The following is a 16,543-nucleotide window of genomic DNA, read 5'->3' on the forward strand; positions in this document are numbered from 1 at the left end:
TAAGCAGAATCTAAACATTTTTTCTGAATCAGGAGTTTGGACAACTCTGGCAAATTGAGGAACAGGAATGGCATTCAGCTGAACACAACCAGCAGTGCTGCAAACTACAGCAGCCATAGAACCATCAGGCACCAGATGGATTGGAGTTGGCCATAGCGAGGCATAGTCATGTATGTCCTGATTCAGCCCTTGAGCCCTGAAATTCAAGCCACAAGGAAAATTCCATGCAGAAGAGACTCCCCCCCCCGACATTACTCTTGGAGTGCCATGCCTGCGCTGGCCTCAAAGTTACCCCCGTTGAGACAGTGAAGACAGGAGGGGGACCAATGCAGGTTAAAAGCCTTGGCACTATGTAATGCAATGCTTCTGGAACGCTACACCCACATCTTCTAAAGACATCTCGGGCAGGCATATGCACCATTAGTGCTATCATGGCAAACATGTTAGAAAAACCTCTACCAGGATATTTATTTCTCCTTGAAATAGCACATTACACCTTCTCTCTCTCTCTCTGACCTTCTCACAAAGTAGGCATGACAAGATCCTTTTCACTAAACTACTGCTCCATTCATTACAGAAGCAGTTCTCTCTCTTTTTTGCCACAATAAGCATTAAAATGCTACATTACTGAGCTCCAACTGTAGGCCAACAGCAGTTTCCTTGGGATGAGGAAAACTGATATTAGCCAGCTGCTTAACTTGGTCCTCCTTTTGCTTTTGAGAGAATTGTAGCACAGGTTAATCTTAAAGCAGCACTGGCATGGTCCCGTCCTCCAGGCCTTCTTTTTACAAGAGAAGATGACATGATGTCCTCTGCTGCTAAGCTTACTTCTGCTGACCTGTACTGATGAATATCTTCAAAGGACTTGGTGTTGTTAATAGCAAAGACGCAAAGGAAGCCTTCTCCTGTCCGCATGTACTGGTCTCGCATGGCGCTGTACTCTTCTTGGCCAGCTGTGTCCAAGATGTCTAACAAACAGGTCTCTCCATCAATGACTACTTGCTTTCTGTAGGAGTCCTGCAGGGCCAGAGAAGTAAGGGGTATTAAAAGAAGAGCAAACAAACAGGCACTGGCATGTTCATGTTTTGTTTACCTCCGCTACTGCAATTCCCATTCCTGCCCTCTAGCTTTCCTTCTTCTTCTCCAGTCACTTCTGAAGTCACCACTCTGTCCTGTCACTGGATCTGTCACAGCCATGAGAACTTGAGAAGAGCCCTGCTGGATCAAGCCAAAGGTCCATCTTGTCCAGCATCCTATTCTCACAGTGACTAACCAAAAACCTATGGGAAGTCCACAAGCAACACCTGAGCGCAACATCAACTCTCACCACTTGTGATTCCCAGAAACTAGTATTCTGAGGCATATGGCCTCCAAGAGTGGAGGGACAACAGTTTTCATATCTAGTAGCAACTGGTAGCCTTATCCTGCATGGAATTTGTCTAATCCTTTTTTAAAGCCATCCAAGTTGCTGGCTATTCCATAGTTTAACTTTGTGTGGTGTGAAGTATTTTCTTTTCTCTGGCTTGCATCCAAAGTAGCCCTACATCACTCATTCCATTAGCATAAGAATTTATGTTTGTACAACACTTCCCCTCTCCTTCCCACCTACACACCCCCTAAATCTGTTCTGAGGCCTCCCCAACCCTCTAAAGCAGATTTGGGGAGGGCGCAGGTCAGACGTGGGGGAGGAGGGAGAAGTTCCACTGTGTAAGGATAAATCTTTGCACTAACAGAACGAGTGCATTGGATGCTGCCCTCTGTCCTGAATCTCCCAACAGTCAGCTTCATCGGACAGCCCCATGTCCAGTATTATGAGAGAGGGAGAAACTTTTCTATCCATTTTCTCCATACCATGCACAATCTTACACAACTCTGTGATGGCCCCCTTACTCTTTTTTCTAAATTAAGAAGCCCCCAAATGTTGTAAGCTTTCCTCATAAGGAAGTTGCTGTAACTCCTTGATCGTTTTGGTTGCCATTCTCTGAATCTTTTCCAGCTCTGTAACACGACAGAATAATAGAACAGCAGAGTTGGAAGGGGCCTATAAGGTTTAACAGCATTAAGTTATTAGCAGTTTTATTTTCAGTACTTTCCCCCTTTTTCATATCTGCTACATACTGAGTCAGTATCTTCATCGAGCTATCCACTTCAACTCCAAGGTCTCATTTCTGGTCAGTTACCACCAGTTCAGACCCCATTAGCATATATGTGAAATTAGGATTTCTTGCCCCAACATGCATCATCTTATTCTTGCTTATACTGGCAAATCCAATTCATTTTACTGCCTATTGACCCAGTTTGGAGATATCTTTTTGCAACTCCTCCCAATCAATTTTTGTTTTAACTACCCTGAACAATTTGGTATCATCAGAAAACCTGACAACTTCGGTGCTCACACCTAACCCTAAATCATTTATGAACAAATAAAAAGCACAGTTCCCAATACCAATCCTTTGGGGATTCCACTTTCTACATCCCTCCATCGGGAAAAATGTCAAATTATTCCTACTCTTTGCTTCCCATTTCTTAACCAATTACTGAAGCGTAAGAGGACCTGTCCTGTTATCCTGTGCCAGCTAAGGTTACTCAGGAGTCTTTGGTGAAGTACTTTATCAAAAAAAGTTTTTTGAAAGTCCAAGTACACAGCGTCGACTGGATCACCTCTACCCATGACACAGTAAAAGAACCATAAAAGATTAGTGAGGCAGGACTTACCCTTGTAGAAGTATGCTGGTTCAGCTTCAGCAAGCCTTCTTCTACATCAGGGGTAAGGAACTATTTTGGCCGGGTGGGCCAGATCTTTATTTTCCCACCCCTGCCAACCAACTTTGACAGGTGGGCAGGGGCCATCCACCTATCAATCATCTGACATCAGAACAATATCAGGTGACTGATAGGCAAGTGGACTCACCCACCTGTCAAAGCTAACCTGTGTGAGAGGTCTGCTTAACCAGCACATTCCTCACAGAAAAACATGAATTGCTGTTGGAGAGGATGTTCAAATGTGCCATGGAATGCAAGATATATTGTATCATCCTATCAGAATCAGCAGCTTCAATCAGAGAGAATCACATGGTAAGTAATGGAAAATTAGCAGAAAGAGAGAAGCTTTATTGAGCATAATACTATAGCCATTAAGCTCTCTTCTTCCAAGGGAACCATCTTGCTAGTCTAAGACTGCTGGCGGCCCTTACTTTCAACTTCCTGATGGCAAGAAGTGGGTGTGGGCTTTCTATCTAGCAGAAAACAATGTTTCACACCTGAATTTAAAGAGCAGCAGGTGTAAACAGGTCAGGAAGCCATCTCAGTCTGAGTGAAGTTTGAATCTGTTACCATGCTGGCTACAGTCTTTTAAAGTGGAAAGAGGAGGGACATTCTGGTGACACCTCTGGTGCCAGCGGAGCAACTAATACAGCCAAGATCCAGTTCTTGGAACTGACAGTATTGCCTCCTGTCAGACAAGGCATGCCTTTCATACCAGAGCCACCCAGCCGTAACACACCTATTTCCTTAGCTTTATTTAGGGTATGCCAATCCTTCTAAAAGCAGCTGTGCTCAAGGGAGAGTCACAATCCTCTCCTGTGGTCACACCGCACACAGGCAGTGAGTAAATATATTGTGGGCAAGCACTGAATGGAGTTCATATGCAGCATAAGCATATTCTGTATGCCTATCCCTAATGCTACACATAATGGCTAAGTTACATGTATTAGAATACCCAACAGGCCTATTCTAGTATTTAACTAGAATAGTATGCAGGTGAGGGCCTCCTGCAGATACCACCTTATCAGAAGGTCCATTCCGCACAACATAGGACACAGACCTTTAGTGTAGTGGCGCCTACCATCTCTGTTATCTTTTCGGCACCCATTGAAGACTTTCCTCTTTCAACAAGCCTTTTAGGTAGAAACCTTATCCTAGTCTGCACCTGTGTTGGAATTGCTCTTTAATATATTTTTAAACCTTTTTTATAATGTTTTTAAAGCTTTTTAAAATGTTTTAATGATTTTTGTTTTAATATGTTTTTAATGGTTGTTGTGTTTTAATATATTTTGAAGTCCTGCTGGAAGGAAGGGCGGGATATAAATAAATAAAAAGTAATAAATAAATAAATAAAGTCTGTTTTTATGATGTTTTAAAGTATTTATAGTTTGCTTCCCTGGGCTCCTACTGGGAGAAAGGGCAGGATATATATAAATCAATCAAATAAATAAATCTCTCCCTGCCTGGCTATAAAACATACTAATTGGAAACGGATCCTTCCATTCTGAGAGAATTACGATTAAAATTTCCTACAGTTTCTCAGTTTTACAATCCCAACTCTTTCCTGTCATTAGCTTTTCTGAGAATGACTCCTAAATATAGTGATTTTTCAGGTACTTCCACAAAAGACAGCTTTTAAAAGGATATGGACTCCCTAAAAAAAGTCAGTACACATAGGTATCTGCCCTATATCTTCTGTAGTAAAAACAGAAGCAAAGAATTAATTCATCTTCTCTTCCATCTCCTTTTCCTCCTTTAGCACACTTTTAACTTTTGTCTTCTGATGGTCCAGCCACCTCCCTGGCTAGTTTCTTGCTTCTGGTATATTCAATTTTTTTTAATTGCTGTTTTAATAGTTTTAGCGATGTCCTCCTCAGTTTCTTTTTCCATCCCTTATTGTCTGCTTGCACTTATTTTGTCAAAGTGTTTGTGTGTGGGTGTTAGTTTTCATTTGGGAAAGCCTTCCATTTTCTGGAGAAAGCATTCCTGCCTCAAATATTTTTTACTTGACTCAATTCATTAACCACACTGGCTTTTGTGCTTCTTGGTCCCCTTTCTTTATTTGTCTGGGCTTCTCTTATTGTTGTTTTGAATAATCCTAAACATATTCCCTAAAGTTCTGACCCATTTGACTTTCAACTTCCATTTTACCAATCCCCTCATTTTTGGAGTTTTCTCTCTTGATGTCAAATGTGTTTGGGTTGGAGTTTCTTGAAGACTGTCCACTTTTATATTTAATTTGATAGCACCATAGCCACACCTTCCAATTTGAACATCTTGCAGCAAGGGTGCCATTTAAGATTAAGTCCAGGATCATCTCTTCCTCTGGTCTATTCCATGACCAACTCCTCAGCCCCACCTGTCTAACTATGGAACAAGTATCATGTCAGAGAAAGCTATCTCGGAGGTCCTGGATTTTAACCTTCTACCTAACACCCTGAGAACTGAAATCCTGCTTGCTAGAGTTGGTAGAGAAAGGAAGCAGCAGGATGGAACACAGTAACACTGGGAGATCACACACACACACACACACCTTCCACCAACATGTCTCTCTGCTCCAGAGCCATCTGAATAATAGACACTATGCCTGGCCGTCCCTTCCTCCTGGAGGAAAACCAAGTGGGAGGGAGGAGAACATCTTGACCTCCGAGGAGAGCCAAACATAAAAGAGTGGCCTTCAAGTTCCTTTGGAAATTGGAAGTAGACTTAGTAGTTCACTAGACTACCAATGTTCTGACAGAAACCAAAGTAAATTTGCTGCAAATCCCCACAGTCATTCTTTAAATACTCAGAAACAAATGCTAGTAACTAATTCCCAAAGGAGGACTGGAGAGACAAAATAATATCTGAAGAGCCCAAGAACATTGAGTGATTGTTTGACTAGATGCCAACTGCTTTCAACTGCATCTCACTCAGAGAGGAATTTATACATCCCCATCAATAATGCATCAGCAGCCTCCCCAATGGCTTTTCACAAGCATGAGGGAAATAGTCTCTTTGGGTGCTCCAGCATTGCACCCCATCTTTACAGAGGCAGATTGCCTCTGGCTGGCCCACTGGAGTAGAAAAGTGAAGTGGCCAAACTACTTCAGCTCCATTTTACTCACAAAACAGGTAACAAGTGCTTGGTAAGATGCACTTCTCTGACCTGTTGTATGAAATCCAGGCTTTTAATTTGGCAACTGCTGGAGACAGCAGAAGTAGCCCTACCGGTGTCAATCTGAATGATGCAGAAAGGTTCAGCTTGGAGAAAGCACACAACACAATCTTGTGATAAGCCTTGTGATAAGAAAAACTTTTCATCAGAAAAAATCTGTGTTTTGAAGTGCTCTTTTCAGGATTTATCCACATGGAAGATACAGAACTCCCTTCCTTCCAGTAGGATCACTGGGCGGCAAAGTTCCCACCTGCACATTCATGTGTCAAATCCTTCAACACGTAATGATGTGATTATGTGAAACGTGTTTTAAAGCACAGATCTCTCCCAAACACACACACACACCACAAGGCAGCTTACACATTTATCTTCCTGTCACTGAGGAGCTACCTGCACGATCAGCCCTTATAGCCTTTAAGTGGGCCAAATGACATGTTTACAAAACATTCCTTCACAAAAAAGGGTTAGAAACGTCATCTTTTTTTAATTAAGTAAATGATCCTCAAGATTCTGCACTTTCAACTGAAACATTCAGTTGAAAGTGCACAACACAATTATCTGTAGATATGCCATATTGCTATATCACGAATTACAGGATACTCTCCTCTTGCTAACAGATTTTTTAAAAAATAACATTTGCATTTACATCAACTAGTCATAACTAACACAGAACCAATACATATAAATCCTTATCATTGTAATTTTCATTCCAAAAATGACTTAGTAAGACTCAATGCTATTCAGAGTTACCCAGGAATAAGTGTCAACACACACAACTGGACTTACCTCTGAGTAAACATGCATAGAAATGTCTACTTTTGTACAAAGCTATCCAAAGCCACTCTTGCCTCCTGTGCTTTAACACACGGCTTGTTAATTTTGTCATTATTAAACCAGGTCCATTTGGATCACTCATAAACATTGGTGCAACTTCCACCCTCCAGTTGTAAAGAGCCACCATTTTTGCAGTTAAAAGACTAGCTACACCACCAATGTTCTGCTAGGGATACGACAGTAGAAGATCCTGCTCTGGAATCCTGTAACTGACCTTCAGGGGAGCACGGGAGATAAGAATTCAGCCTGCTAGCCAAATCTCATTCCCCACCCTTGCTGTAAGTGACTCCAGAAGCTAACACAATGGAAATGGAAATGGACCACCTTCAAGTCAATTCCGACCTATGGCGACCCTATGAATATTCAGAGGGGGTTTACCATTGTCTTCCTCTGAGGCTGAGAGGCAGTGACTGGCCCAAGGTCACTCAGTGAGCTTCCTGGCTGTGTGGGGATTCGAACCCAGGTTGTAGTCCAACGCTCCAACCACTACACCACACTGGCTCTCTAACACAACATAAGCATGGTTTATTTCACAGTGCCCACCCCCATTCCTTTCCCTCCTCTAACTAAACGCCTGATGATGCTAGCTAGTAGCTGGGGGTTATATAAATAAGCCTGACTCAGCGAGTTCTCTTTGTACTGGAAGATCTGCAAGTAGTAAAGAAACACAAAATAGGAGAAGAGAAAGCTCAGCTGGGACATGCAGAGTAGACAGAACCTATTCCTCACCAAAGAAAGTACTTTCAATGCTTCACTTAGCCTTAGTCAAAAGGCAAACATATTAAAAATGACCCGCCTTCTGAAAAAAGCTGCAAGTTCAGAAATCTAAAGAAAACAGTATGTTCCCCCTAACAACAAAAGGGTCACAATTAGGTAAGAATTAAGAAGGTGTTGAAATAATCTCTGCGATGATCTGTAAATCAGTTCTATAAATACAAATACAATTTCTGAAAATATACTATCAGGTTATTGGGAAGTGGCTGGTGTGCTGCTTTAAATTATTGTTATCAACACCTCATTCAGTGAACCATTAGAACTTTAAAAATGCTGATGGGGTTTCATAAAGTCTGGGAAATTAAGAGGTTGAATGAAAAACATAAGAACGCAATAGGCAACAGATACTTAATCACTCAATATGGGATGGACATTGCCTGGATTTATTACTACATTCAATTTGACACAACAGAAAACATTTTCTCCTTGGGCTCACCTGCTTAACTATGATTGCTAAGCACATGTGGAATACAGACCCGCAGTGGCCACATTCACACCACACATTTATTCCACTATTATTCCACTTTAAACACTTCCCCCAAAGAATTCTGGGAAGTGTAGTTTGTGAAGGGTACTGAGAATTGTTAGGAGACCCTTTATTCCCTCACAGAGCTGCAATTCCCAGACTTCCTGGGGAAGAGAGACTGATTGTTAAACCACTCTGAGAACTGTAGTTCTGTGAGGGGAATGGGGGGTCTCCAAACAAATCTCAGCCCCTATACAAACTACAGCTCCCAGGATTCTTTGGGGGATGCCATGGCTGTTTAAAGTGGAATAAATGTATAGTGTGAATGTGTCCAGTGTCATCCCTAAACACTGAGGAATGACCTTGGAAAAGTGCATGAATGTCTGGGGGGGGGGAATTGAGCCCTGCTTCACAGAAGTCAGTCAACCATCAACTCTCACTTAATTCTGCATCAACAGAATTTCTTTATAACTCCAGCTACCAGGTATCTTTCCTCCTCATTCCATTCCCAGCTGACCATAAGGAACACAAAGCAGGCTCCGGATTCACATTTCTGAAATGACAAAACCAGACAAGCTACAAAACTGAGAAGTCCCAGCACACACCCAAATGGTTCTTTCCCAGACAACCTACGGTGGGTTTGGGGGGGTGAGGGAGAGAAAGAGAGCCTCTCTTCAGTCTGGGTTCTTTAACACTTTAGCCCTACAACACTAAGGAGAGAGGCATGCTTATAGCAGGGCGATGCAAAAGCAATCTTTCAGTCTGTCCTTTTGTGAGGAAAATCAGGAAGGCACACCATATGAGATTGCTAAAGATGGCCAAAGGTAGTAAGGCAATGGGTGTGCGTGCACATGAATGCACATGAGTGTGAAGTACATATGTGTGTTGTATGAGAGAAGATCCTCCCCAAGATAGCAGGACAGGAACGGGAACCTGTGGCACAAAGAACAGATGTTTGTGGCAAACCTAGACAGGACCAGGCTGACTAGTGCGCCTAGCTATGGCACTGAATTCCATCTCCACTCCTTCCTGTTCTCCATTTCACCACACTAGAGGCAAGAGCAATTGCAGAGTTTACAACTAAATTCTTAGAATTTAGTGTGTTACACTGATGAGATACCAGCTTGTTATCTGCACAAGACTGCCCTTGACAAAGGGGTGTACGAACATCCGAAACGCATTGGGCTGCAATAAAAATTTCCCATTTTTGACCCTCTGCTGTTTGCTGGTTTGGCACCTTGAGGGTCCCCCTCTCTCTGGCTCAAGGAAGTTGGTGCCAACTGCTTTAAAGGCAACAGTGAACATGGAGGTGAAGATATTAGGTCCAGCTTATACTCAACCAGAAACAGAAGAGTTGTTCCTGGCTGTCAGGAAGAGCTTGATTTCTTCTCATGGGGTGGCATTCAACAAATAGAATTTGCCTTTTGAAATTGTATGCTCCAGGACCAATCTGACTACCCTTTCTGCTATTGTGTGAACTAGACCTTAAAAAAGATTATAGGATGAGATACAGTACAAAGATAAAGCGTGATGGATTGGGTTTTGTTAAAAAAGGCATTGAAAAGGCAGTGTTTCCATCCAAATGGCTTTCACTTAAGGCAGGGGTCAGGAAACCTTTCTGGCTCCACTCCACAGACCAACTTTGACAGGTTGGCAGGACAACCACCTATCAATCTCACAATGTCATTATGAAGTCATGTGACTAATGAGGGGTTGTCCCACCCACCTGCCAAAATCCCTTGTGTGAGGTTCCCAACCACAGTGCAAGGAGCTGAAAGAAGCAATGTGGGACAGCTTCAAACAGCAGTGCTAAGAGGGAGAAGCAGATTCCATTTAATGGAAATGACTCCCCTCTCCTTAAGCAAGGCACATTCCTACCACCCATCAATTCGTGGGCAGTTGGAAGCTTGCCTTGCTCAAACATTTTGCTTCTTACCCACCCCATGAAGGGCGGGTCAGTGTGGCTTCCCAAGATGACTTGGCGGCCCAACTAGACCACCCTGATTTATTTATGTATTTATGCAATTTACATACCACTTATTATTTATTTATTTGATGTATATCCCACCCTTCCTCCCAGTAGGAGCCCAGGGCAGCACTTATATCTCAAAAGAAATCTCTAGGCAGTTTACATACCTCAACAAAAGGAATCAATGTAAGAAATACACTGGTTTAAGATATATGCACTTCCCCTCCTCTTCAACACCCCTCTGATCAAATCTGAAATATCCAGGAGCTCCATGTTTGGGTAATGTGTTCTAAGAAGTTCTAAATACCCTTTCCCACTTATACAGCTGTGCCAGAGCATCTGCACAAAATAACTTCTATGCCTTACTTTTAAAATACAGCAAATTCTCTCATACTACAGGCAGATCATTTGCTATCACTACAAAATGGTGAGACTATAAGTTATTGTTTTGCAAAGCAGGCCATAATCCATTCTGAATAGTAAGATAAGTAATTAGAGGAGCTTAAATCACTGGCAACATTCTGCACATAGGCAACCCTCCTACACATGTGTAGAGGCAATTGTACAGATGTGCCAAACTGATTTAAAAGAACATTTTTTGGGGGGGGGGATTTGCTGAACATTCAACTGGAAATAACTCCTATTGAACACAGCAGGATTTGTTTCTGCTAAGCATGCATAGGATTGGGCAGCACAGATGCATCTTCCATTTTGGGATAAACCCACTTGAACAGTAGGATTTGTCTCTGTGGATATATATGTTGAATTGGACTGAAAAATTTTGCAAGTCAAATGGCAGCAAGATAGTCTCTTTTTCTTTGAGACTTTAGCAAAAACAGTCCACAAGCTTTCAGTCCACAAACTCTCTTCTTGGTAGACATTTCTTGCCAGTTGTTTTTCGCATTGGGAGCCAAATTATGAATAGCATGGTAAAACCAATGCTTGCAGGTGAAGGGGAGAATCATACTTTTATGCCCACCGCCAACACACATACTCCTCCCTCATCTCCCATAGGTGGGAAATTTTGCTTTGTGCTTTTGATGTGGTAAGGTTTTTGTTTTTTTTAAAGTTATCTCCTGCCTACAACCTGTACAGCTTCAGAATGGCTCTACCTCACAATTTTACTGAATGCATAGATGACCATGACATCACACACAAAGGATGTGCCAGAGGTGATGTGGGTTCCCTAATTCCTTGGCTTATACCTTATCCATGAAGAGAAGTGATGGCAATAATAAAAGACACTACTAGGCCAAGAAATGGCATAGTGCATGATGCTTGTAAAGATTTTCTACCAGCTGCTCTCTTTCAAGGAGCAAACCTGATTTCAAACTGACTTTGTGTCTACTCCATAATATATCTCCTACTGTGCTTATTATTCTGTTGAGGAGCCATCACTGTGCAAGGAAGAAGAGCTCTTGCTTCCCATCTATAAATTGCTTCTGAAGTTGGGTTAAGTTGTATTTGACCTCTTTTCTAGCAGCCCACGGAAAATGTAGAGACAACCGAGGCTAAGACGGAAAATGGAAATAAACTTTTTTTTAAGAAGGGCTTCTCAAAACAAGCACGCAACTCACCTCTATTGTTGGATCATACTCATCAACAAAATGGTTCTGAATAAGCTGAATGGTCAAAGCACTTTTCCCAACGCCTCCTGCTCCAACCACCACCAGCTTGTACTCTGTCATCTTCTGGTCGACCCCAGCTCAGGGTTCCCTCACGACACAGTGACCTGAAAGAAAAGAGAAGTGGATATAAACACCAGGAATAGCAAATGAATTCTCCCTTCCCCCCCCACTGCCCTTATAACACGACTATTTGCCATTAATGCTACTTGACACTGTGGCACAGTAACGTTATTACAGCTTGGTGATGCAAGAGCCACTGAAACAAAGCAGGAACATCTACAGCAAAGGCACCTGGGAGACAGAGTCAAGGTCAGCATTATATTCAGGTTCTTCCACTGATACAAGACCCAGCTAGTTACAGATTGCTTTCATTACATGAACATGGACAGCCCTCAGCACCCAGAAGCCCTGAAGGGGATTAGAGCCCTCTTAAGGAACTATATAAACAATACAGAGCAGGCAAAGTAAAGCACGTGCAGGACGCAAGAAATGGATACTATTCATTGTTCAGACCCAGTTAAATCAGTGCTCAGTAATTTACTTTAAAATATATTGCCAGAACAGTGCAGTTGACAGAGTGCCAAGTTTGGACAGGATTCAAACCCCAGCTCAGTCATGAAGCTTGCCCCACCTCTGTCTCCAACTAACTTAAACCTTCACATGGCCAATGCAAAAAAGACAATGAGATAAACACTTTGTAACATGGAAAAATGGACCTACTAGCAATATTAGAATGCTTGCTTTGCTCTTCCACGGGTCATAATGCAGTTCTCTCTCATCAAATGAAGAATTATCATCAATGTTGAAAATTAATTGTGGTTCTTAAGTGGATTTCATAGAAATATTTGAAGCCAAAACAGTAAGACATTTTTTTAAAAAATAGTAAGCTTGGGGCCAATTCACATTACTTATGCATTACCTGTTACTTGAGAGACAGCCTTATCCCTTATATTCCAAGCAGGTCATTGGGCTCTGCAGGAGAATTTCAGAAGCCCACTCCACAATAACCTGGAGCAGAGCTTTCAATGTGGCTGCCCTGTTCTGTGGAACTGCATCCCTATTGATGTTATGGCAAGCACCCACTATAACTGAAGACATTTTTGTTTCAACAAGATTTTCCAATTAGGTGAAAAGGCCTCTCTGCCTTAGGTTTAAAAACAATACAGAGCAAATACCTATTCTCAGTTGTTATTTTCTGTACTGTTTTTAAAACTATTTTTAGTTGTTTTTATATTAATCTGCCAGAGACTAATGTGGAAGGAAATTCCTAAAATAGTAATATGATTATTGAATAGCATGCTTCTGAAAACCAGTTGCCGGAAGCCTCAGGAGGGGAGAGTGTTCTTGCACTCGGGTCCTGCTTGCGGGCTTCCCCCAGGCACCTGGTTGGCCACTGTGAGAACAGGATGCTGGACTAGATGGGCCACTGGCCTGATCCAGCAGGCTCTTCTTATGTTCTTATGATGATGATACTAGCTCCTGATCACTTCTTGTATACATGCATGTAAACGTAATGTGAACAGCAACTAAATCATGGACACAATCAGCAGCAATTCCCACAAACACAGTGGCTGAAAAAAAGTGCTCCCACAAGTAAGGAACTTGGTACTAGCTATATGACCACATGTTGCATTTGTCCATGAAGCATGTGACTGTGGATGATTTTGAGAGCTCATGTATAGAACAAAACATTTTGTTTGAACTGGTCCCTATTTATAACAACTTCCATTTCTCCAGTCCTCTTTGGTATAGTACTTTTTAGAGGAACTGTCTTTATTCTGTGCTTAATGCATCGACCATCGACCATGGTATCCTTCTGGGAAGACTGGATGAGTTGGGAGTGGGAGGGACTGCATGGCGGTGGCTCCGCTCGTACTTGGCGGGTTGGCTCCAGAAGGTGGTGCTCGGGGAACATTACTTGGCACCCTGGACTCTCCAGTATGGGGTTCCGCAGGGGTCAGTTCTGTCCCCCATGCTGTTCAACATCTACATGAAACCTTTGGGTGTGGTCATCCGGAACTCTGGAGTGCATTGCCATCAGTATGCTGATGACACGCAGCTCTATTTCTCCTTTTCATCTTCTTCAGGTGAGGCTGTCAATGTGCTGAACTGGTGCCTGGCTGCGACAATGGACTGGATGAGGGCTAAAAAATGAGGCTCAATCTAGACAAGACTGAGATGCTGCTAGTGGGTGGTTCTTCTGACCAGATGGTGGATGTCCAACCTGTCCTGGATGAGGTTGCACTCACCCGTAGGAGCAGGTTCGTAGCTTGGGGGTTCTCCTAGAACCATCTCTGTCACTTGAGGCTCAGGTAGCCTCGGTGGCATGGAGTGCCTTCTACCAACTTCGATTGGTGGCCCAGCTACGTCCCTATCTGGACAGGGATAACCTGCCTTCAGTTGTCCATGCTCTGGTAACCTCCAAGTTAGATTACTGCAATGTACTCTATGCGGGGCTGCCTTTGAAGACGGTTTGGAAACTGCAGCTTGTGCAAAATGCAGCCGCCAGATTGGTAATAGGGACCAGATGGTTTGAGCATATAAAACTGATTCTGGCCCGCTTCCATTGGCTGCCTGTATGTTTCCAAGCTCGATTCAAGGTGCTGGTTTTAACCTACAAAGCCCTGCATGGCTTAGGACCACAATACCTGATGGAACGCCTCTCCGACACGAACTCACCCATACACTGCGCTCAACATCCAAGGCCCTCCTCCGGGTGCCTATTGGAAGGGAGGGTGGGAGGCTGGCAACAAGGGAGAGGGCCTTCTCAGTGGTGGCCCCAAATTATGGATTGATCTTTGTGACAAGGTACACCTGGCGCCAACACTGTTATCTTTTCAGTGCCAGGTCAAGACTTTCCTCTTCTCCCAGGCATTTTAGCATGTGATTTTAAATTGTTTTTAAAAAAATTTAAATCGTGTTTTTGAATTTTTCTTGTGTTTTAAAATTTGTATATTTGTTTTTAATGTTTTTAATTGCTGTAAACCGCCCAGAGAGCTTCAGCTATGGGGCGGTATATAAATGTAATAAATAAATAAATAAATAAAGCTACATGAATTGCATACATTGTGTGTTGGTAGAAGAAAAGGATTAATGGAAATGTGCCATCAAAAGGCACAACACAGAATAGCCAAAAGAAAAATGAATGGCATTAAGATCAGATGCAGGCACTTAACAGTAGAGATGAAAAATATCAGTGCCCTTTGTTCCCTTTCTCCATTATCATTTATTTATTATATTCTACTGATACCCCACCATATGACCCCAGAGGGCTCTCAGGGTAGCTTATATAAGTTAATAACAAAAGTATAAGATCAGTACAAATATTAATTTAACATTACAACTAACTAAAAACTACAGGCACAACAGAGCAGTAGAAGCAATTAAGAGGTCCATTTAAATAAAACCGTAGCGTTGCTCCCATTAGGCTGTGTCTCTGCTCCAGAACACATCTTTTTATCTACATTCTCTGGGATCCATTATAAAAATGACACAATGTTCTCCAAAGAACTCAACATTCCAGACAGAGAAACCCCTCCTGAACCCACACAAGCAGGGCCTAACAGGCGGAGATGTGGCAGTGGTTCATTGGTTAGCTTAAAGCAGGATTGGGAAACTTGCAGCTGTGACAACATCTGGAAGGCCACCTCCCTCATCATCCCTGGCCATTGGTCATGCTGGCCGAGACTGCTGGGAGCTGGAATCCAACATCTATTTATGGCCCATTTGGGGAAGGGCCACATAGCTCAGCAATATACCATCTACAGTCCTTTGCATGCAGAAGATCCCAGGTTCAATTCCTGGCATCTCCAGGTAGTCTGGGAGAGAATCCCGTCTGAAATTCTGGAGAGCCGCTGCCACTCAGTATAGACCAATAGTTCCCAACCTTTTTTTGCCCCCCATGGACCACTTGAAAATTGCTGAGAGTCTTGGTGGATCACTTCATGATTTTTCTGCTTGTTGTAGGAATTTTAATACACCTTGCCAGATGCTGTATGATTTTTAACTGTAATTTTATTGCTTCTTTTATTTTTTATGCTGTATTTTATTGTATTACAATCAGCATTCCATAGAATGCAAACTGTAACGCTATGACATATAGCAAAGGAAGCAATAAAAATACAATTCAAAATCAATATGAATATTTAACACAGACATGCCACAGACTACCTGAATGAAGCTTGTACTGGTGGTACACTGACCACAGTCCGGGAACCCCTGGTGTAAGCAACAGGGAGCTAGATGGACCAATGCTCTGGCTGAGGATAAGGCAGTGTCCCATGTCCCTGTGCTTCCTAACAACTGGAGAGCCACAGGCTCCCATCCCTGACTTAAGACTTCAACAGGGCCATATCTTTGCTCCTTCTACATTCCGCAACTGCAGGTTCATTCTTGTTCACAAGAGTGGGTGACACTGTCGAGAGACCTAATTAATTCTCCACGGGATATTCCCCAATAGAAACAATGTGATAGGGGGGAAATGAGTCCAGCATCTCAGTGGGAAGAAGCTGACAGTCAAACAAAATATACCAGCCAAGGCCATTTAGGTGTATGTGCGAGGGAAAAGCTGAAACCATTTTGCAAATTTGTTCTACCATTATCAGCAGGATTTTCCTCTGTTCTCTTCCCCCCCCCCCCCCGGCTTTAACTTGTTCCCAATATCTCTATGTAAAAAGAAACGTTGACTCAGCAGCACTGGCACATGAGTCTAAGCTGAGATTGGGAAATACTCCCCCCCCCAAAAAAAATCCTGAGTGTTCAAAATAGAAACTCAGCCCATCATCATCTCTGGCTGCCAAGAGTCAAAAAAGGTCAAATGCTAATGATCTGAAGCTGTGTGTGCCTGTTGCGCAGATGCCTCAATTTCCTCTCACTGGCTGGAACTGCTTGTGGGGAGGAGCCTCTCATGTTCTCTCATTTGTTAAGGCTCAGCAAAAATAAATGATTGGCAC

At 42.7% G+C, this 16,543-nt stretch overlaps 1 protein-coding gene across 1 annotated transcript in view; it reads right to left on the reverse strand.

Moving 5' to 3' along the window:
- The window catches only part of HRAS (HRas proto-oncogene, GTPase), a 68,986-nt gene that overhangs the window by 13,907 nt on the left and 38,536 nt on the right, over positions 1-16,543 (reverse strand). Inside the window, exons 2-3 of the mRNA XM_061609987.1 lie at positions 11,541-11,695; positions 839-1,017 (exon numbers count right to left, since the gene is read on the reverse strand). Coding sequence (XP_061465971.1) covers positions 839-1,017; positions 11,541-11,651 — 290 coding nt within the window. The 5' untranslated portion in view covers positions 11,652-11,695. The remainder of the gene's footprint in view (positions 1-838; positions 1,018-11,540; positions 11,696-16,543) is intronic.

Source organism: Rhineura floridana, chromosome 2 (assembly GCF_030035675.1).
Source record: "Rhineura floridana isolate rRhiFlo1 chromosome 2, rRhiFlo1.hap2, whole genome shotgun sequence".
In the NCBI taxonomy this organism is placed as follows: domain Eukaryota; kingdom Metazoa; phylum Chordata; class Lepidosauria; order Squamata; family Rhineuridae; genus Rhineura; species Rhineura floridana.